Here is a 27,232-nt window from a genome sequence, read left to right on the forward strand (position 1 = left end):
ATGCTCCATGCATGTAATGTTACGCGTTCTGTTTTAATGCTTAATTTATACAATAGTATTACTCCATTTTCTCTGTACTAGCCACTTTGAGTTTTTTTTTCTCTTACCGTTATAAGCCCTGAAGAAGCCAGACAGCCCTGTTGGCGAAACTTGTTGGTATTAGATGTTTATAAATCATGGTCAATTAAAGAACAATATATATTTCATTTAATTATATGAATAACTGTTGTAATAGATTTGGTATGAATATCAGCAATAACAAGACAAAGACAATGAAAATAGGCAGAAGCATTGAAAATATCAACTGCATTGTGAATGGAGAACCTGTGGAACAAGTAAAACATTTCATCTACTTAGGCACGATTTTTAGTGAAGATAGTAAATTAAATATGGAAATAGACAACAGAATCAACAAAGCCAGTATGGTAGGAATTCATCTGAATAAATCTATATGGAATAAAAGAGAAATTAGTCAAAATACTAAATTAGCCATATACAAGACAGTGTTCAAACCAATTTTAACTTATGGATATGAGAGCTAGATTAGAAATAAAACACTTGATCAAAGACTAGAGACAGCAGATATGAGAGTCCTGAGAAAAATTAGGGCATCAACAATAACATCAATGCAATATCATATTAAAAACAAGAATATTAGGAAAAAACTTGACATTATTAGCATCGAGGAATGTGTTAGCAGAGCTAATCTCAGGTGGTATTATTATTATTTGACACCTCCAGGGAGTCCAAAGACTCATCGAGGGAGAGTGTGCCAACAGCATCGAACGATTGGTCCCCCTTCCAACTACTAACCGCGCTCAAACTTACTTAACTGAGCCATTAGGAGCAGAGGCTCTACCAATCGACCAGGTATGGTCACTTAAACAGAATGGGGAGGAAAGATTAGCAAAACAAGTGTTCTCTGCCTGGTTGGCAGGAAAAAGACCAAGACATAGGTGAATTGATACAGTAAAAAGTGCCTTAGAAGACAGAAATATAAGATTTGATAATGTTGGAGTCTTGACGGGTAACAGATTGATTTGGAGGAAAATTGTGGATAGAAGTTAGCAGTGATGTAAGTTTTTCATGTAGTACTGTCATATCCCATACAGCCCTTGAAGGTACATCTCAATAATTTGATGATGATGATTAATTGAAACTAACAGTGTATAAGAAAGTTCTAAAAATAATTAAAGTTTGAACAGCTTTTAGAGGTAAACTGTAGACCCATAGAAATATTATCAAAGAAAAAATTAAACAGTTTGAAAACAAGGACCAAAGCTTGCAGCCTTAGTGGCAAACTTTGAAGAAGACATTCATTGATTCAGTTAGGGAGGTATGTGTTGAAGTTGTCTATTAGGATAGAAAAATAAGAACACCATTGGACACAAGAAGTTAAAGAAAGAGTCCTGGAAAAGAAAAGCATACCAAAATTTCCTAGCAAATAAGTTGGCAGATGCCCTAAAAGAATACAGAGAAAAATGTAAGAGAACTGAGTTATGTGTAAAAGAAGCTAAAGAAAAGTGATGGGAAGACTTTGGTAAGAGTATGGAAAATAAATATCTGGAAGGTGGCAAAATGTTCTGGAGGCTATTGAAGAACCTTAGAAATGGAGGAAAGAGTACTGTTGAAAGAGTGTTAAATGAACCAAGCAGTGACAGAACCGTACTAGAAAATTTTCAAGAGGAATGCAAAGAGGAGTACATATCAATATTTGAGGTAGAAAAAGCCATCAAAAAATTGAAATGTGGAGACAGCTGGAGTAGATGATATTTAGTTAGAAATGCTTAAGTATGGAGATATAAATGTTTTGCAGTGGCTACACTGCATAATTCAGAGGGCCTGGTCAGAAGGTCGAATTCCAGATGATCAGAGTAGAGCTCCTATAGGACCCATCTATAAAAGAGGGAATAAATCTGAATGTGAGAATTACAGAGAAATTTCTCTACTAAGTATTCCAGTTAAGATTTATGCAAGCATACTTGAAAAGAGATCGAGAAATATTGTAGAAGAGAAACTTGGAGAAGAACAAGCTGAATTAGGCCATATAGATTGTCAAGATCAGATTTTCACTTTACAACAAATAGTTGAGAAATCACGAGAATATAACAAGAATCTGTACTTAAGTTATACTGGAAAAGGCGTGACAAGGTGCCCAGAGAAAACCTTTTCAAAACACTACAATTATATGGGTTAAACAGAACATTACACAGAGAATACATAGTTTGTATATAAGTTGAAAGTCGGCAGTTAGAATTGAAGAAAATACAGGAAGATGGGTTGATGTAAAATCAGGGTTGAGAGAAGGATGTACATTATTTCCACTCTTATTCATCATCTATATGGATCACATTATGAAAGAAAGTGACATTAGGCCTAATATCAAAATTGGAGATGTCAAACTTAGGTCTTTGCTTTATGTAGTTGAAGTATTTCTAAACACATTAAGTGCAAGTCTCCAAGATTCTCTAACTAAATTGAATAACAGCTGTAACAAATTTGGCATGAAAATTTGAAGTGAAGACTTTAAAAATTTGACAGTGAAGATAGCAAGATAAGTTCTGGAAATGGACAACAGAATAAGCAAAACTGGTATGGCAGGTAGCCAGCTGAATAAATTTATATGGAATAAGAGAGAAATTAGCCAAAACACCAAACTATCAGTATACAACACAGTGTTCCAATCAGTTTTAAGTTATGGATCTGAGAGTTGTGATTAGAAATAAGGCACTTATCAAAGACTAGACAACAAATATAAGGGTTCTGAGAAAAAATAGGGGAGGGAGCAGATGGCATCAATGGCAAAATCATATTAAAAATGAAGATATTAGAGAGGAACTTGACATTGTTAGCATTCAAGAATGAAGAGATTTAATCTAAGGAAGTATAGGCACTTAAATAGAATGAGTGAAGAAAGATTAGCAAAACAGGTATTTGATGTCAAGATATCAATAAAAAGATCCAGAGGAAGACCAAGGTCTAGGTGGATTGATTCACTCAGAAGTGCCCTAGAAGCATGTAATGTTAGATATGACAATATTGGAGTGTTCACAAGTAATAGATTAATTTGGAGGAAAATTATTGATAGGAGATTCATAATAATATAAACTTAATCATGTAGTGCTGTCATAGTAGCCTGAACACTCCTTTAGGGTACATATAAGCAAATTAATTATGATAACTGGTTTTGTGGGAGATGGGCAGGAATCATAACTTACAACCTCTTGAACTCTTGGAAATACTGAAGCTTAGCTTTGAACAGTCACCAAAATAAAAGCTATATTTTTAGGAGACTAAGGAAAACATTTAGATTGTTATGCTTTTTTTGATAGATCTTAGATAAACTTATGTTCAGCTGTTGGTTGAAAAACAGAGAGAGAAAGAGAAAATGGAATGCATGGATATTGTGTTGATTTGCCATGATGACTAGCCATAAACTGTTCAGTAAGTTGTTATGAAGTAGGTTGTCAAACAGGTTTTTCAGTAATGAATAAAAATCATAAATAATATTGAATAATTTGGTTTGTTTAATTTGGGTAAAACATACGATAGTTAGGTTTATTTTATAATGGGGATTACTCACTATTTCTCAGATGCTCAAGCATTACAAATCAAGAATTGTAAATAAGTTTCCAAACAGTGAACATAGCAAATCATAGGAAGGCTTTTCTTCACTATAAATCCAGATAATGGAGAAAATGAAAATTGTTTCCGTTTTGTATTTATTTATTCAAAGGAATTTTTAATTTCTGACTTGAACTGGTATTACATTAGGAATACCAGTTTTACAGAGATAATAACTCAGTTGTTTTAAAGCCCTCTGTGGTTGACCACAATAAAGTAATATTTATAGACATTAATTTACTGGTAAACAGTATCATTATACTGTTACACATTAAAAAAAAAAAGGTATTTTTATTAGATCATTAATTTTAATATTTCTATTACATTAAATCAAATAATCACAAAATGCATAAAACGTAAATTCATTAGGGAATAAGATTTTTTTTTCTTTTGGTTCATGTCTAGATAGGATTTCTTCATCCCCCTCTCCTCCACAAAGTATTTACTGCTAACCTTTCTTTTGTGACTTTTTTTTTTTCTTTTAATGTCTAATTGTCAACTTCTTCTTGCAGAGATGAATTTCTCTTCTCCTTTAAAATAGTTTCTTCCATTTGCAGATCTTTGAAACCTTCCAATGCACTTAGAAAATTATGTATACAATTAAATACCAGGTGTGCAATAAATTGGAAGAAATTTGCAGAAGTGAACGAACACAAAGATATTCAGAGGAAAAAAAGAGGGATGGAAAGATCTCAGAAGTCAGGATTAACAACTCTGGTCTTTTCCTGATGTATGGAATACTAAAAATTTCCTGTTGTATATAGTGACAGGTATAAGATTTAAAAAAAAAAAAAGTAGCAAAGAGAATGATGCAACTTAGTGCAATAAAAACCAAGGAATGACATTAATTTTATATGGGCTGTATTGATTAGTAGTTTATTATTATTACCCCAAGACCTCATGGATTCAAAGACTCATCTGGGAGGTCCTTTTATCACACACACACACACACACACACACACACACACACACACACACACACACACACACACACACACACACACACACACACACACACAGCTCATCATACCATGCCTTGAACACATTTAAACTCCTAGCAGACACCACACTCTCAGGCAAGGCATTCCAATCATTTACAACTCTGCATGAAAAAAACCTGCCCCTCACTCCCCTACTCACACCCTCTTTATACAGTTTCCAGGGATGACCTCTGATTCTCCCCCGATCTCCCAATATTTTCTGTAGAACTTCTCCAGCATTGATCCTATAACAACCCCTTACTAACTTGTAGGTCACTATCATATCTCCCTTCTTATTCCTGTCCACCAGACTGCAAATTACATCTTCTCAATCTTTCCTCATACTCGACATTCCAGAGGTCAGAAAACTACCATAGTCAATCGCCTTTGGACCCTTTCCAACATCTCTTCATCCTTCTGAAAACTAGGTGACCAAATCTCGGCACAATAGTCCATGTGTGGCCTTTGGACTCTTTCCAACATCTCTTCATCCTTCTGAAAACCAGGTGACCAAATCTGGGCACAATAGTCCATGTGTGGCCTAATCAAAGCCTTATACAACGGAACAAGAATCTCCCTACTTCTACACATCAGTGTCCTCCACATCATTCCCAGAAGCCTTTGTGTTGTCTTCACAGTTTTGGCTATGTGTCCCATAAATTTCAGATCTTTATCCACTATCGCCCCCAGATCTCTTATTTCTTCCACCTTCAACAATATATCCTCACCAAGCATAAATTCTGCATCCCACCTTTGTTTTCCAAATTTTAAAACCTTACATTTTGCAACATTGGACTCATATCTCCATTTCCGTGCCCAATCACTCAATTTATTCAAGTCTTCTTGTAAGGCCACAACATCTTCACTACTCTTCATGTTGAAGATACCAAGCAATTTTATAAGCTAGGTTTTTTTTAATCCTTTTTCCCAAGTAAGCAAACAGACAAGTAAGTCAAGTTTGCGGCTGCACATAGTGTAACACTAGGCAAAACTTTCTACACTACTCTTCATGGTTCATCCCAACATTGCATCATCTGCAAACAACTGAATATCTCCAAATCTTCACCTATATCATTAATATACAAGTTAAACAGTCATGGTCTCAAAATAGGCCCCTGAGGCACTCCACTAGTGACTTTCCTTTTCCTGGATATCGCTCCCCCCATACACAACTTGTTGATACCTATCAGATAGCCAGTCTCCAATCCAATGCACTAATCTAATATCCACCCCCATCTGCACTAGTTTGACTATCAATTTATCATGAGGTACTCTATCAAAAGCCTTTGCAAAATCTAAGTATATTACTGTGTATCCTTCTCCTCTATCCAACGAAGCATTCACTTTATTGTAATAAGTAAGTAGATTACTAAAACATGACCTCCCTTTAGCAAATCCATGCTATCCATCAAAGATAATACCATTGTTGTCAACTCAACTCTGGATCCTAGTTCTCACAAGCTTAACTTAACCACAACACCTGACACACAGATAGGCCTATAGTTTGATGCTTGAGTTCGATCACCTCCTTTATGCAGTGGCACAATCTTGCCCTCATACCACTCCTTAGGGACTTGACCGATTGCAAGACTCGTATTAAAAAAATATGTCGACAGGTGTTAACTCCCTGGCATTCCTTCAGAATACGTGGTGATATATTATCAAGTCCCACAGCCTTATTAACATCTAGTTTACTCAACTCCCCCATACATCTCTTGCTCACTTACAGTCAGTCTCTCCTCTCCATCATCTACTGCTCTCAATCTCTCCATGAAGTCACATTCACAAGATTGAAAGCCCTTTATGAATTGCTCATTAAGTATCTCCAACACACATTCTGCAACAGCTGTCTTTATACCATTTTCTCCTATCAATGTCATCCTTCCATAATCATTCTTTCTTTTGCTGACTACATATCGAAAGAATACCTTAGGATTCTTTTTGGCTTCATTAGCTAACTGCTGTTCATACCTCTCTTTAGCTACCCTCACCAACCAAGTCACTCTCCTTGCCTGGTCTTTGTATACCTCATGGAATTGGTTATTTCCACTTCTCTTATGCTGCCTCCACAATGCCCTCTTTCTCTGTATCGCCTGCTTAATCTCTTTATTCATCCATTTCACACCTACCTTATTTAACCTTCTCACCCTTGGAATACACTTAGACATTGCATCTACTAGATAGTTTTTGAAAATCCCCCAAGCTGCATTGATCTCTTTTCCAGCTAACTCCTCATTCCATGCTACACCTGCAAGCTGTTACCCTTTTCTCATAGAGATCCTCACACTGCTGGCAACCACCCAGGTAATCACCTCATGGTCACTCTCACCAATTGGTGGATGATTTGACACCTCATTTATAATTACATCCTCTGATGAGATGACCAAATCCAAGACCCTCAATCCTCGCATGCCCTCTGTTACATACTGTCTGAGGTAGTTATCCCTTAAAAACCGAAGAAACTCATTTTCTTTACTTCCAGTTGCTATCTCATCATTCCAGTCTATATTGCCATAATTAAAATCGCCCATAATGATCACCCTTTTCTTATTTGCTTGACTAATTTGATTATACATTTCATTATCACCACCATCCACATTACCTGGTCTATAACAACATCCAACCAAGTACAGTCATACCCGAAGTTATGCGGTAGGTAGGACCAACAAAAAACGCGTAAGTCGAATTCGCGTAACTCGGGTATAATTTTGCATACAAAATATTAGTTAATTGGGACCAAAGGTTTAGAAAAACACCTATATTTTTTAAAAAAATATAATCATAATTGTAGTTTTTCATACATAAAAAAAAAAATGTTATTTCGATGTCAATGGTTTCATGAAATCTAATAGATTCGTCTGACAGCATAATGTCTTTTTCTTGTCAAGCAAAATTTCTTCATAGCAAGCTAATGATTTTTTTATTCCTTGCCTTGTGGCTACAATTCGTTCCTTGTTAGAATCTATGTCCTCCAAAATCTGTAAACCTTTCTTTTATAATTGTTCTTACTGTGGATTCCTGTAGATCGAACTTCTTTGCTAGCTCACAAATTTTCATTCCGCCTTCAAAATCCTTAATAATGTTGAGTTTTGTTTCCAAAGTCAATGTTTTTATTTTCTTTCTAGCTGTAGAAGAATTGACTTGCTTCCTTTGGATGACATTATTATTTTTTATGTGATAAAATTTTTATCAAGAACATAACATTAAACATTCGCAAGGTTTGTAGACTATAAAAATCATGTATTGATGGAGACTGCACGAAACACGTCAGTGCTTGTTCACAGCATATGCGACACTGGCGAATGCGGCTGGCGCCGGAAAGATACGACTAGTAGTGAGGCGTGAAGCGGGACCGGAATACGTACATATATGAAACCGCGTAAGTTGGGGTATGACTGTATTTGATTCCATTCACCTCTATCTCACACCATACTGCCTCAAAACCACTGGCACTATTTCCCTCTTGCATCTCTACTTTGTATGGACATAACTCTTTCTCTATCATTAATAGCACTCCCCCTCCCTTTTTACCCCTTCTATCCTCACAAAAGACATCATGCCCTTCATCTCTATTTCTGTCAGGATGTCATTCTCTTCCAACCATGCCTCACTTATTCTGACAATCTTTGGGTGAACAGACGCAATTAATGCAATCATTTCATCTGCCTTATTTCTTATACTTCTAGCATTTGTATATAAACACAACAGCTCATTTCTGGATCTACAGCTAGTTCCACTGATAGCACTCACTCGATGTGCTCTCTCCATGCTTGACTGGAGTCATTTCCCTTTCTGCTTATTCATTTTAAAACAATTTTCAATTCCAATTGTTTCCTCTTGATCCCAGGTCATCCCATTTCTTTCCTGTCTACACATGCTCTTCAATCACCTCTTCAATCTCTCCTGCTCTTCCACATCACTTCACGCTTGATCTGATTCATTCTCTCTCACTCTACTCATTTCTCTACCTTCCAGCAACAGTCTCTCCAAGCTACTCACACTGTTAAATTTGTGATCCTTGTAAACTTCATGAGAGAATTTACTTGATCACAATTTAACAAGTAGAAACTTTAATGAGAAAATAGTGCTTGCATCTTAGTATAAAATGAAATAAATATATTGAAAGAAATAATTGTTAACTCATATAAGAACATTGATTGTATAATATTTAGTTATAAGAATTTTGTATGTGAGAGGCTAGTTTTTACACTTGAAATAGGAGATTAAAGATTCGAGTTAATTCTTAGAAAATTTTGGAAAGGGGATTAAACAAGAACCAAAGCTCAAGGTCATAATTCCCGAATTGAGACTTCATCACGTGTCAGTCATGCGCACATGGACCGCATGATGTTTTGGCAGAAAAACGCCACTCGAATTGGTCAGTGAAATCGACTCCAGTAAGGGGGAAGAAAAGAAATTGAAGAATGTGCCGGTAGGGATCATCATATAAAAGGGTTAGGACCCCCCCCCCCCCCCCCCACGAGGCTTTATTTTCAGAGAGTTTTCTTCACGAGTCTTCGTATAGGTCTCACGTGGCTTCCTGAGTGACGGGTTAGGAGCTTTCTCCATCTGACACAATAAGGAAATAAAGTGTGCGGGATTTTGATTCCATGTTCCTATTGTAAGAAATGAGGGATGCCGTTACGAGAAAAATAAAATTCTATAAAGAAGTCGGTGCCCACATTGGTGAATTTCACAGCCATAGAATAGATGATCCTATGTATGTCCTTGATTGAAGAATGTAAGGTAAAGATTGTGAAAGCCCATCTTAGTGCTAAAAGAACTTAGGAGTGATAAGTTATAGAAGAGTTCGTCCTAGGAAGGTAAAATATCAAAAAAAGGGTAGAGACCAGTGTAGAAGACCCAAGTCAAAAGGTACTGTAAAAACTCGTGTCAATTCAAATTATATGTAGCTGTAATCATTGCTCAATTACTGAACAGTTGAAGGGATTAATGAGAATTATACTAGGACTTTAATACATGTCAGACTAGAATGAGAATGAGCTTGTTACTATACATTAATAAGTATTCATGTGCCTAGAGATTTATGCATGTACATTATATTTTATTTAAGAGAGTTTTAAAAGGTCAAAAGTGTGTATTAGCTTAGCGAAAGGATAAATGTAATCCATATCATCTTAGTAAGAAAATTAGAGTAACTGAATATATATGTCCTAGAAAATTCAGAATTATAGTGTGATCAGATCACTAAGGGGTTAGACAAAAAAGGTCAACTAGTCCTAGAATTATACATGCTTGTATGTATAGAATCTGTTATGGCGATATGATCACAATTCTTATATAGGATCTTAACCTAATACTTGTGGTTAGCTAGTGTTAATTTGTATTATATATTCTTAGTATTGAATTGAATTTTATTTGACAAAGAATGAATTGTATCATGTTTAAGAGTTCAATAAACTTTTGTTCCTTGAAAATACAGTTGTCTGAGATTGCCGCTCAATGCACCACTTGTAACAATGTACAAACCTAATCACGCGGGGGGGGAATTTTGTTAAGTTGCGAGATAAAGGTCACGACTGCATATTAGTTTCACGCTCAGACATATTTTGGTAATTGCTCCTTGTTTTTGAATTTTATATCTTAAACTGAATATCCTGAAAGGTGCAGTATAAAATAAATATTTAGGGACATTAAGGGGAGAAGAAGCTTGAATATTTGTATTTGGGTGATATCTCATATATAAATAAGATTTGGACAAAGACAAGTAGAGTTTTACATGTAAGGATAGTTGAAAGCCTAATAATCGTAAATTGGGATACAACATAAATGGCATAGCCGGCAGGATGCAGTTTAGCTAATTAAATCCTAATTACAAGTTATTCACAGCAAGTTGGTTTTGAGTGCAGGTCAGACAACCGAGAGGCAAAAGTTTAGCTAAGTGTTGTTGAAATTTTAAAGAGTAAATTACTGTAAACTGGATGCAAGTATGACTGATCCCTCTAGTAGTTTAGGCATGGATAATAGCAAATTTTTTTGTTATATTAGCTCACAGCAGGTGTTCCCAGAATTTTCAGGCAAGGAGACTGATGACGTCCTCAATTTTTTTAGTTATATAGAAGAGTTGGAGGATGGACTGATTTTCAGTTGTTAGTCTTGCTCTGGAGTAAGCTGATTGGAAAAGCCAAAGCTTTCCTAGATCTCTCTCCTATGCTGAGGGAAGCCCTAGATTATCAGCAATTTAAACAAATATTGATCTCTGAATTTAATAGGAAAAAGGGGAGTCCCCAAGTATTAAGGGAATTGTATGGTGGCGTGCAAGAGAGGGGAGAAAATGTATCTGATTTTCGAAATAGAATATTGCATATATCACAATCCATGAGACTCTCATCCCCAGAAGAGGAGGCCCAAATGAATGGTTAGCCTTCCAACAATTCAGAATTGGATTATGTGACCGACTGAGAGGTGATATTCAAGAAAGGGGCACAGGATCTGGATGTGTGCTTCAACCTGGCCAGAAAGAGGGAAAGAATTTTAGAGGAAATGGCACAAACCTCCTCTCTGAGGAAACAATTACAAGAGGTGTTGGGGATACATAACTCCCCCCTCCAAAAAAAAAACATTTTGAGCAGCCGATTAGTTTCAAGGAGTATTCCTTAAAATCAGTTTTGCAACATCAAAGCATGATAAAAGGGGAGACGGAGGTAATGAGGTTACAGCAATGTAATGCTGAAGAAGCGGGTCTTATTTCAGAAGCAGTTGAATTAGAAAACTTTAGTCTTTCTGTGTCAGGTGAGAATGAGAAGGGTCTAACTGAAATCGCCGGTGATTTAACTGAGGGAGATAATCCAACAAAAGGGAAGGAGGTGAAAATGCAGGCTGTTTCGGTTACAGAAGTGGAAGGAAGATTACCCCTGCCTTTGGTAGAAGGTGTGATTGAAGGGGTACCATGTGACCTCTTGCTTGACACCAGGGCCCACATATCGGTGATCCCAATGAAATTCGTTGAAGCGTTTTGGGATATAGTCCTTGATAGCTTCACTGAACTAAGAAGCCCAATTAAGATCATGGGAATTGCGAGAGTTGAACTCTCCTCAACTTTGAAAGTGAGGGTGAGGATCTCCATACCTTGTTTCCCTGGCAGTGTTACGCATGATATGCTGGTCTTACCTGAAACCTCTGACACTAGCAATCAAGTCATACTGGGTATTGACTTTTTTAGAAAAAAATAAATTTATGTGTGACTTTGCTAGTGGAACACTATCTCTATGTGAAAAAAGGCACAGGCTACAGTCCAGGACGTGAGATAGTGAGGGGGAAAGGCAAGGTCATGGTAATCGAGTTGAAGGGTGGGGGGGGGGAATTCCAACATGTGGAGAATAAGGCTAACCCAGGTATTGATAACCAAGGGTATTGACAGAGGAAATGAGCACGCTTTTTTGTACCAATAAGGTCCAACATACTGTCAAGATCACTTCCAATATACCCATATATGCGAAACAATACCAGACCTCACTCAAGCATATGGACAAACTCAAGAAGTTGCTTCTGGAATATGAGAAATCTCATACCAGATGGAACAGTCCATTTATTTTAGTAGAGAAGCTAATGGTGGATTGAGATTTGTACTGGACCTGAGAGAAATCAATAAAGTTAGTTTTTTTTTTATTATTATTCTTTTTGTTATTGGAATATAGTAGTTTTAATGATTTTACAGGGTTGAAAAATGAAGCGCCTCTGTAGCGCAACTGGAAGAACGACGGTATGTTGCACCCTTCGATTGGAAAAAGGCCTAAGTCCGATTCCCATCATGATGGGAGGAATCTTTATATGGACTTTTTTCAATCGAAGGTGAATTAGCCAATCTCATACGGAGGTAGCGGGGGTTTTTCTCCCGGAAACTCGGGTTTTTCATTCCACATACAGACAAATCGGCACTTCAGAACACATGCAATTTACAGACAAAAAAAAAAATACTAGCTATGGTGGTGGTGGTGGGCAGTAGATGGCACTGATGTTGTTGATTAGTAGTAGAGGTTCAGTGTAGTGGTGGAATTGGAGAGTTGTACAATAGGTGTCCTCCCGTGATGAGTCTTCGGTCACCTTGGAAGTGTCACGAATTATAATAATAATAATAAAGGAGGAGATCTAGAAGTTTTTTCTGATCTCCTTATGGTTTTCCTTTCAGGCCATATTATTTCAGTTATTTTCCTCTTTAAGATATTATATATCATCTTACAGATTGTTGTTTACTATTAACATTAGTTAAAGTCACTGTTCTTGACTATAAAAAACCATCCAGTGATGACTCATATCTACATACTTTGTCTCTGGTAACTTTTTATTTGCAATATGTACTGTTTTCATTCCCATCTCTCATCTTCCTTCAGGTTAGACTCAGTCACCTGTTACAGCCATGTTCCCACCTGGCTTCTTATCAACCTGCTTACGTTGGCACAGATCTGTTAGTATTAACAGCAAAACATAAGGAGCACTGTATTTCTTTCTTTTATATTTAATAATATATATATATATATATATATAGTTAAAAAGTTTGATTTTAAGGGACTGAGGTTATAGTATCACCCTCTGAAATCAAACCTACAAAATCCAAATTAAAGAAATGTATTTTGACAGTACTTGCCAAAATTGTATAATTTCTTTAAACAGAATATTTTTTCTCTGAAACTTGTGCAATTTTGAATGGTGATCACAATTCCAACAGGAAGCAAAGAAATTGATTTATATTTTTGAAATTGCTGATATAAATATGCTGTAAATTTCTGCTGAATTAATGTTTTCAATATTTGCTTTCAGCAAATTGAACAGGAACAAGTAAATCCACCGCCACATGATGACGATGACAGCGATAGTTCTGACGATGGTAGTAGTTACCATGATGGAGAAAGTTCTGAAGAAGAGGAACCAGAAAAAGTTAAAAACAAAGAACTGGAATGGGATGATTCTACTCTTAATTTCTAAATAGCATTTTCTTTTGTGTATCCACATGCATGTCAAAGCAACTACTCGGTGTCCATAATACAAACTTAAACAAAATGCACCTTCTCTTCTGGGGTAATATTACTAAAAATTAACAGCTATTTTGTGAGCTGCATTTGGATACTACAAGTTCAGTAATATTTCAACGCTGCTACGCATAATTTGATAGATATTAATTGTACAATTTCCTTATAGGTTTAAATTATTTTAACAGATAATATTTCATATAAAGTCATACAAAATGAAGCTATTTAACTAAACTGATTCATTGCTGCAATTATAGCATGCTTAACATACTTACTTGTGTTCATATTAGTGCCATACAGGACAATCCCTTTCAGTTCCTTAAAGGCCCTGTTGTAATTTTTATTTTTTTATTTTTTAAATTTTAAATATATAAGAATGCTTTTCATTGTTCTTTAAACTTACTTGATCTTCCACAATCACTAGCACTTTCAGGGTTTAATGTAAGATTTTTTATCTTTTTTCCACCTATTTACTTTCAGGTGGTAATAATGAGTAAGAAAATTGTCAGCTGGTACTGATTTATCAAGGAAATTGCAACCATTTCCGGGGTTGCATGGCAAGTGGTGTTTGTCTGATGTGATTAAACCTCTTCCTCCTGTGCTGCACATCCTGTTAGGAATTAACAATGAGATGACAACACATATCGAAATTTTGCAGCAGTTTTTGTGTCTGTCCTACTGTTAGCCTGTTTGTTGTAGTCAGTGATTTCACCGTTCTAGACTAGAAAAAAACTTCTATGTGATGTGCTACTGAACAGTGACTTGATGTAATACTTAAGTGTACTTATGTAGCAATGTCTGTCATGTCGGGACTTTGTACATTTCATGCAGAAAGAATATGATTTATTATTTCCGAGGTCTGTTTAAGAAGGCAAGAAGTTGCTTTAAGGTTGTGCCTCCCAAAAATTTTAACCTCACCGTACAGTTGGTAGTTTGATAGAGATGCTGCAAAGCAGGATCTTTTATTTTAAATCTTTTGTGCCATATTTTCAGTAAAGTTTTAGTACAGTTTTGGTACTAGCTATATTTTTTCCTGCACGGTTAAATTTTTTTGGGAGGCACATTTATCGAAGGGTGATTTGTTCACCCTTGTTAAAGCTGACACTGGCAACGTTAAGGGCGTTGAATTGTTTGATGCTCTTCATGCATTGCTTGTTTTGCTGCATTTTTGGTTTAAGTCATACATTCCATGTGATCTTTAAGGTTTTTCAGTGATTTAGTACTGAAAGGCACAATGTAGGGGTTCATTTGGTGGTGGAAAATACTAAATAAAGTGTATTAAGTACATATTTTGAACGGTAAGATAATCAGATTGTGATATTTGCAGCTACAAAGAAATAAGTGGACTATGGGAATGCAATTGGTACATACAAGACCTTAAATGTCATCAGGGATTGTTAAGTATACTTATCAAATTATGGCTGATGACTGTATCATTTCATTCCCTGCTTTAGTACACTGTAGTCTTTCTGGCCAGAGAAATAACAGACTGTTCTGTACGTTGTGTTGCTGTAAAATGCAATAAAGTTGTTTTACTTCACTGTTGTTTGTCAGTTATTTTACACCATATTTTCAATGAATTCAAAAACTCAAGTACCTTTATCATACATATATATCATATATGTATGATAAAGGTACAGCTTTATAACTTTATAAAGGTATAACTTTATCATATATATATATATATATATGAATATTTAAATAGTTTAAATGATTATAATTTTATTAAGCGAAAGAATAAGTCTTTGACAATATCAAAGACTTATTCTTTCAATAAAATTAGGAATGGGCTTCATACTTCATCCTAATTTTGGACCATATTACATGGTCAGATATATATCATGTACCCATATATATATATATATATATATATATATATATATATATATATATAGGTAACCCTCGTATAATGCAGATGTTAGGTTCAGCAGAAATGCTGCGTTATATAAATTGCGTTATGCGAGCCTCAGATCACATAGAAAAAGTAGGGTTATGTTGCGAAATCGTTTTTTTTTTTTTTTAATTATATAAACAACAATGGCATATCCAACAAAAATATATTTTTATTTAATTCTGGTAATTCATGTAAGTTAAGAAAACATAAACTATGAAACAAATACATAGTATAAAAATTACAAATTGTACTTAAACTTCATTGCACGTAATGCATAAATGTTTTAGGCAAATCATTTTAATAAAATAGTGCATATTTTAATCCTTCATAGCACGAGGATTTGAGGATTGGTTAATAAACACGGTTTTGTCATGTAATCACCTGATGCATTACTACAAAACAGTAGAGTAATTCTATCTTTGGAAACTTTGAATCCAGGAGCTGATCTTTCCATTTTCGAAATATAGGTGCATTTTTTTCCAATATAACCCAGATTCATCCGCATTGAACACCTGGTCTGCACTATAAATGTTTATAAACTTTGAGAGCTTTTTGTTTAATAAGATTTCCATCCATAGGAATTTTCTTTTGAGGTGCAATCTTCTATCGAAATCATGAGTTTTTCCATTAGAATATCGCGTACACGAGCAACGCGCTTTGCACTTATCGTTGATCCAGCAATAAACACTTTCTCGGATTTTATGTTCATTCCGTTTGATTGTTCGAATTGTTGATTCATTTAAATTTAAAGTCCCTGCAAAACTCCTAGTTTTTCTCCATTTTTCAACCGATCCAAGATTTTAAATTTTTTTCTTCAAGAGAAATTAATTTTTTTTTCAATGTTGGTTTTTCCCTTTCATTGCAGTTTGTGGCCATTACTATAAAAATAATTTTTTACACAAAAAAAGCAAGCATTACATATTGTATGTAACTCACCAGAAAATAAAGTGCTCAGCTTGAGATGAACACACTTATGATTTTTAATGCACATTCCTGGCAGATACAAGGACAATTTTCAACAATAAACGTTTTATATGGTAAACAATTGAGGTACATGTGTGCTAAAGGGTATTTCCCCTAATATAAATTCTCTACTTATAATTACATGCGGGATACAGGCAGACTCAAATTTATCGAAGATAAAATTTGATTTTTAAGTTGCACGGTGAAAAACACGTGAAAAGATAAAGGGTTACTACAATTTTTGACCGTGTTGTATAAGTACCGCGTTATACGAAGGTTACCTGTGTGTGTGTGTGTGTGTGTATCGGTGTTCATATTTACTCAGTAAATAATGTTATGAATATTAATATAGTTTAAATGACTATGACTATATGAGGAAACATGGATCTTTTACCTATATGAGGAAAACATCATCTATAAAACGGTACCAGATTTTGGGTTTAAATGTTGAGAAATTAATTGCCTTTTCTTCGAAGTCTTCAAGAACTATATTAGCAAGTACCAGAGAGAGCAGACTACCCATATCTAATCCTGAGTTCTGTTTAAAGATCTTATCCTCAAATTAAACCACGATTAAACCTTATTCTTTTTTATTCTCGATGTTATAGTCATTTAAACTATATTAATATTCATAACATTATTTACCGAGTAAATATGAACTCCGATATCATTTCTCCTTACGATGAGGATTTAAATCTTCTCATCAAGGATTATCAGAAAACTCTCAGAAGCATTGGATTATTCGTCAACAGACTAGTCTTTCTAAAAAGGTGTAAGTGCCATTCCATCATTCCTCGTTTTCTTAATTTTAAGGAATCCATTAAAACAGCTAGAGCTCAAAGAATTTATCACAAAGCTAAACTGGATCTTTTATCTGAAACGTATTGTGGATACCAAAAGTAGTCTAGCTTCTTATTTCTCTAAGAATACTTCTCTAGAAAACCGCTTAAATAATTCTCTTGACAATTTATCTTGGAACAAATTAAAAGAAATTAGCACCGCTCTCAAGGCTTCGAAATCCCAGAACACAAAATTAATCTTATCAAAAAATTTGATACTCTAAAATGTTTGCAAGATTGTTCCTCATCTCATCATACTTCTACCTATTTAAAAAAAGTTGTCATAAATAAATCTTCCCATACCCTTTCGTCGACAGAAGAAACTGTACTTGCTAAAGGTCTCAATTTTGTTCTCGCTCCTACATTCATCCCCAAAGAACTTCTCCTAACAAAGATAGAAAAAGCTGCATCCTCACTTCCAAACCAAGAAGCAAACCTTCTACGTGTGGAAGCTATATTTACTATAAATACAAGACCCCCCAACTATAAATGCAAGACCCCCAACTGAAAACATTTCTCATAGTGAAAGATTAGCCATTAAAAACTTAAAGAAGAATACTGATATCATAATTCTTCCTGCAGACAAAGGGAATGCTACTGTCATCTTAGACAGAACCGATTACCATAACAAAATTATTGAATTACTGGAAACTGACACTTACTCTGAACTAAATAGTGACCCTACAAGAGAACTGCACAATAGGACCAACAATTTGCTAAAAACCACCTCAGAGTTACCAAGGAACATCCATCTTTCCCTCAGATCTATTCATCCGCTAATCCCACGATTATACGGACTCCAAAAGATCTATAAAGTGCACCCCCCCCCAGACCAATTTGAAGGTATCAACTCACCTACTTACAACTTGTCTAAATATCTTGCATCTTTCTTGAAAAACCAAACAGGGAAATCCTTCTCTTATATAAAAAATTCAGCTGACTTTGTATCTAAAATCAACGACTTCAGACTTAACAAATCAGATTTAATGGCTAGTTTCGATATAGTTTCTCTCTTCACGAATGTTCCTACCCAAGAAGTCCTCAATCTTCTCAAGAGCAAATTATCCAAGAAATTCTTTTCCTTACTTTCTCACTGTGTTAATTCAGGATACTTCAAATTTGAGGATAAGATCTTTAAACAGAACTCAGGATTAGCTATGGGTAGTCTGCGCTCTCCGGTACTTGCTAATATATTTCTTGAAGACTTCAAAGAAAAGGCAATTAATTCCTCAACACTTGAACCCAAAATCTGGTACCATTTTATAGATGATGTTTTCCTCATTTGGGAACACGGTTTAAACAACCTCAATATTTTTCTAGATCATCTAACAACTTTCATCAGAAAATTAAATTCACCTATGAACTAGAATCCAACAACTGTCTTGCTTTTTTTGGACTTAAAACTTACAAGATGCTCTGAAAATATCAAAATCTCAATTTTTAGAAAGTCCACACACAGACAGATACCTTCATGCTTCTTCCCATCACTACCCTCTGCAGAAATTTGGTATTATTTCAACCCTGGCACATCGAGCCAGATCTTTATTAACAGACGAAACAGAGATTAAAAATGAACTTAATTTACTAAAAAGGACCTTTCTCAACAATGGCTTCACCCTTAAGAACATTGAAAATTTTATCTGTCACTGTCGTTTACCTACTATTGAAGATTCTTCTTCCCCAAGAGCATAATTTGCCATACATCAGCTCCCTCTCTCCCAAACTGGCAAAAATTCTTAAGAAGTTCAACATTAAAACATATTTCATTATGTTTCCTAAACTTCGCTCCATACTTAGTAGACCTAAAGTAAAATATCTCTCTCTTCAGTATCCAGGAGTTTACAAGATCATTTGTGAATGTGGCAAACCATACTACGGTCAGACTGCTAAATCTGTCCTTTTACGCATTGAAGAACACAAAAGAGACATATCCTACAATAGGGCCTGAGTCAGCACACTCTCTCAAGCCACATTCTATTCTCTATAAACTCCAACGAAGGCCGCCAACACCTCATAGACTGGTCTCAAACGTCCAATATACATACTTGTTATAATGAACTTGAAAGAAGGATACTTGAATCTAAAGAAATATCCCTCGATTCAACCCATATGAATAACAGCCTCAGCTATAATTTATCTGATGCACGCATTTCTACTGTCCAGTATTGGCGCTCTCGAGATAGCTCACGCACGTAGTTAACTTCAATTGGAACTTTAGCACGTTTTCCTTTTTAAACTGTACTACAGTTTTTTATATTAGATCTGTTATTTTTTATATAATTTTTTGTATTTGACACCTGAAGAAGTTGATTTTTTCAACGAAACTAGTAGTGTCTCACGATTAAACCTTATTCTTTTTTATTCTCGGTGTTATAGTCATTTAAACTATATTAATATCATTATTTATTACCAAGTAAATATGAACTCCGATATATATATATATATATATATATATATATATATATATATACAGGGTGTTCGGGATAAATTTGACAGTTTCGTAAGGAAAAAGAAAATCTTCTTTGTATCTATTAAATTTAATGAATTGACAAAAAACATTACAGGCAGAGTTAATTACAATACTATCAACAAGATTTACTCAAAATAACCACCATTAGCATCGATCACAGCTTCAATTCTGCTTCGGAACCTCGAACAAGCTGATGCTACAGTCTCCCTGGGAAGGGCCGCAAAAACTGTTTTAATTTTATCCATTAACTGGGCTTTTGTATTACTGGAAGTGCGATTGGTGTCTTTTTCAACTGCGCCCCATACAAAATAATCCATGGGGTTAAGGTCTGGGGAGTTTGGAGGCCAAACATTTGGACTGGTGAAGTCGTAGAAATTTTCAGACAACCATTTTTGACTTTTCCCAGAGGTGTGGCAAGGGGCCGAATCCTGCTGCCATACATACGGCCTACCATTGGCTACCCTTGTTATCCAGGGCTTGACTACAGTTAGCAACTCCACGAACAAAGCCCGAATTCCAATGCCAGGGTTCTTCAACACCTGTTCCTGCAGATTTGCGAGGAATTCTGCTGTACGAACGCAATCAGATCGTCTGCTAGGGATCTTTCTTCTTGCTACATCCTCGTAGTCACCATTGCAAGTCTCTAGTTCATTCCTGATTGTTTTTACTGTATTCAGGGAGCATTGGGCAGCAGTCGTAATATCCTTATTTTGATGGCGGGCACGAATCATCATGATACAAGTTATTCTCTTCCATGATTCAGGTGGGTTCCAGCTATCCATCCTTTCTGACATCTTGTATATGAATGAAGAAGGGTCCAAACTTTTAAATGAAGAGAAGTGTGTGTTAATACATGTAACTTACGGAAAAATATAATTAATTATAAATATGTCAAATTTATCCCGAACACCCTGTATATATATATTGGGGGTACATGATATATATCTGACCATGTAATATGGTCCAAAATTAGGATGAAGTATGAAGCCCATTCCTAATTTTATTGAAAGAATAAGTCTTTGATATTGTCAAAGACTTATTCTTTCACTTAATAAAATGAATAATATCAAATATACTTAGAGGCCAACTAGACCTTGCCTATCTGGTTAATCAAGTGGATAGCATGTCTGCTGTTCGACTCATATCCCAACACTTGGACATGATATTTGTAAATGTCTTTAGGAGTAGGAGACGTTGATTCCCCATCTTGAGATCACTGCTCCTCTCACTTGGGATATGTAGTGGCTTGAAAAAGTTCCATGTTTGGTCTCTAGAACAGGGTTTCCAGATTATCTAACCCTTAGTCCACTCACAATAGTAATACTAATGTATTATAGGTTTACAGTCTTTCATGGGTAGGTATTCACATAAAGAAGGAAATCAGTTATGTACTAATAATATCCACCCTAGTTCAGAGGAGAACTAAATTAAATAACCAAAATAAATTTTGAATTCACCACAGCACAGAACTTCTTAATGTCCATATCTTTTTATGAATGTTTCTTATTCTCATGGTATGAAATACAGCTGTTATAAATCCAATATGCTTTCTTCCATAAATTATGAGGTAATACCATTTTTTGAATTCTTAACCATCCTTGTGTAATGTAATAAGCTATTAACCTAAAGTGTGATTTCCATTCCTTCTCATACAAAGCATTGCATATGAGTTCAACCCTTTTCAAAATAACTAATACCTCCTTTTACCACAATATCCCTTATAATTCCAAGTTCACACTCACTGTAGTACTAATTAATTAAATTGCTGCAAACAAAACTAAGAGTACTGGAAACATGCATCTTTAGCAGTGTACTGTATGGATCTGAAACATGGGTAATAAATAAGGAATCAAGAAAAAGAAGTTTGGCATTTGAAAGAACTTGTTACAGGAAGATTCTAAGAATTGGATGGGTACAGAAAATCACAAATGAAGAGCTCTATTGGAAGACACAACCAAGAGAGAATGTAATGCAGAAGATGCAAAACGGAAGCTGCAATTATTTGGACACATCTGTAGAATGAGTGAGGACTGGAAGATAGACATTTATGTTTGGTATTATTGATGGTGTAAACAGAAGAGGTAGACCATACAGAGAATGGATAGACGACATAAAAGACTGTAGAATGGGTGTACAGAAACTGCGACACTGCACTGGACAAAGAAAGGTGGAAGAAGATAGCAAAGGAGGCATTGGACACCAACAGGCAGTGAGCCCACAGTTCGTGATGATGATGATGATTCAAAAATGCATTTATACTGTCAGTATAAATGATCTTTTGCTTAAATTGCTCCTGGCTAATACATATTCATTATTAATCTGCACTTAGTGCCAATTAATAATGAATCGGCACTCAGTGCCTGCAAGTGTGCAGGCACTGAGTATTCCAAGTCCACAATTGAAGAATTAAACTTTCCATCCATTTTGTCAGTTAAGCAAAATTGTGTAGTTGCTTGACGTAAGGATTGGCAACCTGTAGATCCTTTTTCACATGTATATGATGTTATTATAATAAAAATGTGTGTAATGTCATTTTTGCTCTTTATTAATAAATAATAATGATAACAAAGAATGGCAAAAGCAGAAATTAGGATTTTTTTAGACGTATATATACCCCATTCAGCTGCCAATCAGAACAAAACACACTACATCGGCAATGCTAGAGAATGTCCTTCAATAAAATCTTTAATTCTATGGGGCTTTTTAGAATTAGGAAATTATGAGCTCAAAATATTTAGGAAAAAAATTTAATTAAAAAATCTTTCACCATGAAAAATTAAAGTTGGATTAAGAATCCAGCCCTGCCTGAATGTTGATATTGGTTTAATGCATATAATTGTGTATCATTTTTGTAATAAAACTTGACCAATGCAAAAATTGAAATATCTTGAGCAGTTTTAATAATGAAACAAAACTTTATCAAAATCTAGTCAACTAGAGCAGTGCTGTCATAGTCATGGATGGAGAAACAATGTTGATCCCAATACATGCTTATGTACTGTCACAAAATCTAGAAAACAGCCTGTTAATACTCTTAGAGCCAATGCCATTGCGGGTAGGGTACTTGTTACTATATTCATTTAGAGCTAAAGAAAACAAAGCAACAAGAGATTCAAAACAGCAGTTGGAGTGTTGCTCTTGTTACCAGCATGGAAAAAAAAAAAAAAAAGATTGGCTACCAGAACTGAAATTAAGCACCCTCAATGGAAGAGGTATTGAAGTTCAGAAGAATCAAATGATGTAATTGGTCTTAGATATGATCCTTCCTAATAAGAACTAAAGTTGAAGTAGCTATAGTATTTAACATTAAACATTAGATAAACTCCTGGAATGAGAGAATTTTTATTTCTCTCTAAATGGAAATTTTACAATGGAACCCAACACAACTGCATGGTCTCAAATGCTGCAATTTATTATAAATATCTTGCCATAAAATAAGAAAAAATAACTATTTCTTATTATAGATATAGACAAACATTTACTTAGTGTTTACAGTACAAAAGTGTCAAGACCCAATGGAATGTTTTGGCAAAACCAATGAATTCTTTGAGTCATAAAATCTCAGTTGACAGATGAAAAGGTCATACTAGGTCTCAAACAATAACCAAATAGCAAAGTAGAAAATGAAATCAAAACTTAGAAAATGCTTGGAGAAAATTTGAAAAAAAAAAATGAATAGAACTAATCATAACAGGGTTACCCAAAAAAGTCATTGGCATCTACTCAGTTATAGGTCATAAATTAAGCAGGGAAGTTATAGCTGAATGTCACTTCACAAAATTAGTCAAAACATTTTTTGAAAAATGGTGAAAATGAATGGAATCCAGTTACATTGGTTAAAAAGTAACTTTTTTTTTTTTGTAAATGAGAGTAATTTAGGTGATTGTGATTTATTTCAAGGTGCTGAATCCAAAAAATTATATTATGTAAGATTTTTTTGTTTTTATTTTTTTACAGATGTGTGCATTTTATAGGTTTCTGAAATATTTTATCAGCAATTAGTAAATTTAATATTAAAGTTTTAAACTGCTATCATTGCTGTTTTGCAGTTATGACCCTCAAGAATGTAGTGGTGATAGTTTGAAAATGGGTTTTAACATATTTCAGTGACAGCTGAACCCATTTTTATATCAAAGAATGCTGTAACGGAAACTTACACATTAGATAGCTTTGAATCTCTCATGTCTTTAATTTATTTTTATATGGCATTTAAAAATTATAATATTGAAGCTATTAAATATGCTATTAAACATGTATGCATTGCTTAGTTATGTATGGGATTAATTTGTGAATGTTAAGCAGTGACATGTCATTCTCGGTAAAGAATTACATACTTTCATTACTTTGAGCACAACACATAGTGCATTGTCTTGTAAAGTTAACTTCACTCAATGAATTCAGGGAAAGGGTTGGTCCATAACTTTTAGAGTGATGTGGTAAGAACCAAAAGATTGTTTAACATGCTATGATACTGTTACTTGAGGTGAACTAATGTATCTGAAGTTTCTATGAAAAATGATCTCCTATAAGTGCATTTAGGTCTCTAAAATACCATCACCATCGTTGCAAGATACTGAAATACTGACAGATTAAGAACCATCTGCTTCCAATGTGAATAGGAAGACATCATTATCAAATAAAAGCATTTATGAAGTTGTCGACAAACCTCTTTGAATTGAACGGATGGAATTAAATTATCTTGTTAAAAATTTGAGTTTATCTGAAATCCAAATTGTCAGGATCTCTTGTCTTCAACAAAGAATATGCTGTTTTTGGATGGAAAAGAGAATTTACCACGGTTTCTTTATTGACTCTAAGAAAATATTTCTTCACCACTACATATCAAACTGGGTCATGAAAACATGTATTGGATAAAACAGACCTGCATTCGACTATCAAATTGCAGTATTTTTAAAATTTCAGAAGCGAGACTTTAAGACATATTTGTTAGATCTAAAATTGGGAACATATTGAAAAGTTTTTGGACAACAGTAAAAATTTTAAACTACTAGATCAATTTATGATAAGTACAAAACAGATAACAGAATGTCACTGAAAATTCACATCCACTTCAATCTCACATGAACTTCTTTACTGAAAACTTTAGCAAAAGTAGTGATAAATTTATAAGGTGAATGGTTTCATCAGGACCATCATATTAATGGAGCAAAAAAAAAAAGTTTCTTCCAAGATAGACATGTAAACATGCTTGCAAGAGAAATCTGAGTACTTATTGTAAACACTTTTTAATTTGTGTATTTTCAGCAAGTTTTTTTTTTATCATTATTATAATTATAGTAAGATATGCAAGTACTTGAATTTTATTCATTTTACAAAAGGCTTTTCTTTCTTTAACAGTGTTTTTGTATCACTGAGCATTTATTTAGCCATGCTTGTTTTGGTTTAATCAAAAAAAAAAAAAAAAAAAAAATCCTGAACCAGTGATGAAAAGTTCTCTTTTTAAATTCTGTGCTATGAAACACATAGAAATCACCTGTTTGATTGATCCTAGTTAAAAAATAAAATCCTTCATTAGTGTTATCTTTAAATAGTATTAAAAACATCAGTGGTGCTCGTTGCAACTTGGTTTGCATCTTCTTTAGTCTTTCCTAGTTCAAATTGAAAAATGTTGAAATTTCTTACAATCTACTGTTGACTTAAAAAATTGTAATATATGGTTTCTTATCAAAAAAAAAAACATCAAAAAAATTTTTAATAAAACTGACATATTTTGCTCAGTTTAGTGAGAGCATTTTTTCCCCCTTAAGTGAATCATACTTATGAAAGATTGTAAACCTCTAAAGACTAAATCTAGTATACTTTTTCAAGCCTTTACTTAAGTATGATTTTAGTCTCACACTATGCATTGAAATTCATCTGTCAGTTAGACATTGTCAAGCATTCATGTCCACAGTGGAATGCCACACCACAGCTTGGTTGGAGAACAAAGATACTATTCAGTCAGTCAGGCTGTCAACCATGCAAACAGTATACGGTAGTACGGTAAACTTTTTTTCTAGTAAGTTAACTTAGTTTAACTTAATTCACACACACATACTGCATACAGAAGATTTCAAAATGCAATGCCTATGGGTGCCATGTGTGGCCAAGTAGTTATGGAGAAAGGAAAAAAAAGATCAGGAAAGTATATGTGACATTTACAATATGAAAAGAATGTGACAAGAAATTATATTCTGGTTTTCATGCTTATTTTAACCAAGTATAAGCAAACAAGTTTGTGCATTAAATTATCTTGATAACTGGGTGTTCAGCATCCAATGAGACATTATTAAAAATCAAAACTCATCTGATATTGGGATTCTGATTATAATGCTTGATATTATGAAAAGGATATGTGCAGTGCATTATTGGAATACAAGGAACATAACTTGATAGCAGGTCAGCTTTCTTTTTTATACAAGTAACCTAGTTGGGAAAACTCTTTCATGTGCATATGTGTTTGTTTACATTTAGGTAGAACCTCCGTAGCTCAGTTAGTATAGACGAAGCCCTTTGATCGGAAAAGACCTAGGTTTGATTCTCTTCAGTGATGAGAGGAACCTTTATCTGATCTCTTTTGACTAAAGGTGAGTTAGCCAGTCTCATACAGAGGTAAGGGGTTTTTCGTCCCCCAGAACAGGCAAACCGGCCCTGTGAACATACATGGATTACAGGCATGAATAAGTCCCAGCCATATGCTGGTCCTGAGCCCAGATAAAATTGGGGGGAGGGGTAGCAATGGTGAACTACCCTGTAAAAATCTCACCAGGAATACTTTGTGAGCAATGCCTACAATGTCACCTATGGTTGGAAATGACTGAAAGGGAAAAAACAGGTACATTTATGTAAAATAAGGATGAAAATCAAAATATGATTTCTTGTGAAGTATAATGTAAATTCTTTAACAGTTGAAGGAATTAATCATTGAAAAAGAAAAAAAAAAGGGTGAAAGAGACTGATCCAAAGAACCAGTGGTGCATGGGATAAAAAAAAAAGAAGGATGAAAAGTTCAGTAAGTTTTGAAGCTATACTTTCACAGGCACTGTGAAATTGAACACTTCCCATGAAAATACCCATAGTAGGACTGAAATGGAAAGTATTGAGAAAATGGTTGGAGTGAATGTATGAAAGAGGGATTTAATAACTAGCTTGCCTTCTTGATAGCATCAAACTTTTTTAAGGAGATATGCAATGCACCAGCCAAAATGCAAGAAGAACAGTACTCTCCTGTAAAATTGGACAAATTTGGGATTTTTATAAAGTGTAAAGTAATATTTAGAGTAGAAAGACACAGGACATTACTCCACACTTTACCAAGTTATTTTGGAAGCTGAAGAGAGACTATGCAAGTGATATCTTTGTGCCAGTAAAGTATAGATATGTAAATTATTCCAAGGAGAGAAATCCGATCTTGCTTGCAGATTAAATATTATCAAAAGTAAGGAGAAGAGATGAGTAATCTTTCTTGCAAGAAA

The 27,232-nt window shown here is 34.6% G+C and overlaps 1 protein-coding gene across 1 annotated transcript in view; it reads left to right on the forward strand.

The window, feature by feature from the left end:
• Window positions 1–15,131, forward strand: part of Cals (calsyntenin 1) — a 365,963-nt gene extending 350,832 nt beyond the window's left edge. The window contains exon 16 of the mRNA XM_090412738.1: window positions 13,383–15,131. Within this exon, the coding sequence (XP_090268864.1) occupies window positions 13,383–13,547 (165 nt within the window). The 3' untranslated portion in view covers window positions 13,548–15,131. The remainder of the gene's footprint in view (window positions 1–13,382) is intronic.
• Window positions 15,132–27,232: the final 12,101 nt, after the last annotated feature.

Source organism: Typopeltis vanoorti, chromosome 2 (genome assembly GCF_054136105.1).
Source record: "Typopeltis vanoorti isolate ZY-2024b chromosome 2, IOZ_Tvanoo_1.0, whole genome shotgun sequence".
NCBI classification, from domain to species: Eukaryota; Metazoa; Arthropoda; class Arachnida; order Uropygi; family Thelyphonidae; genus Typopeltis; species Typopeltis vanoorti.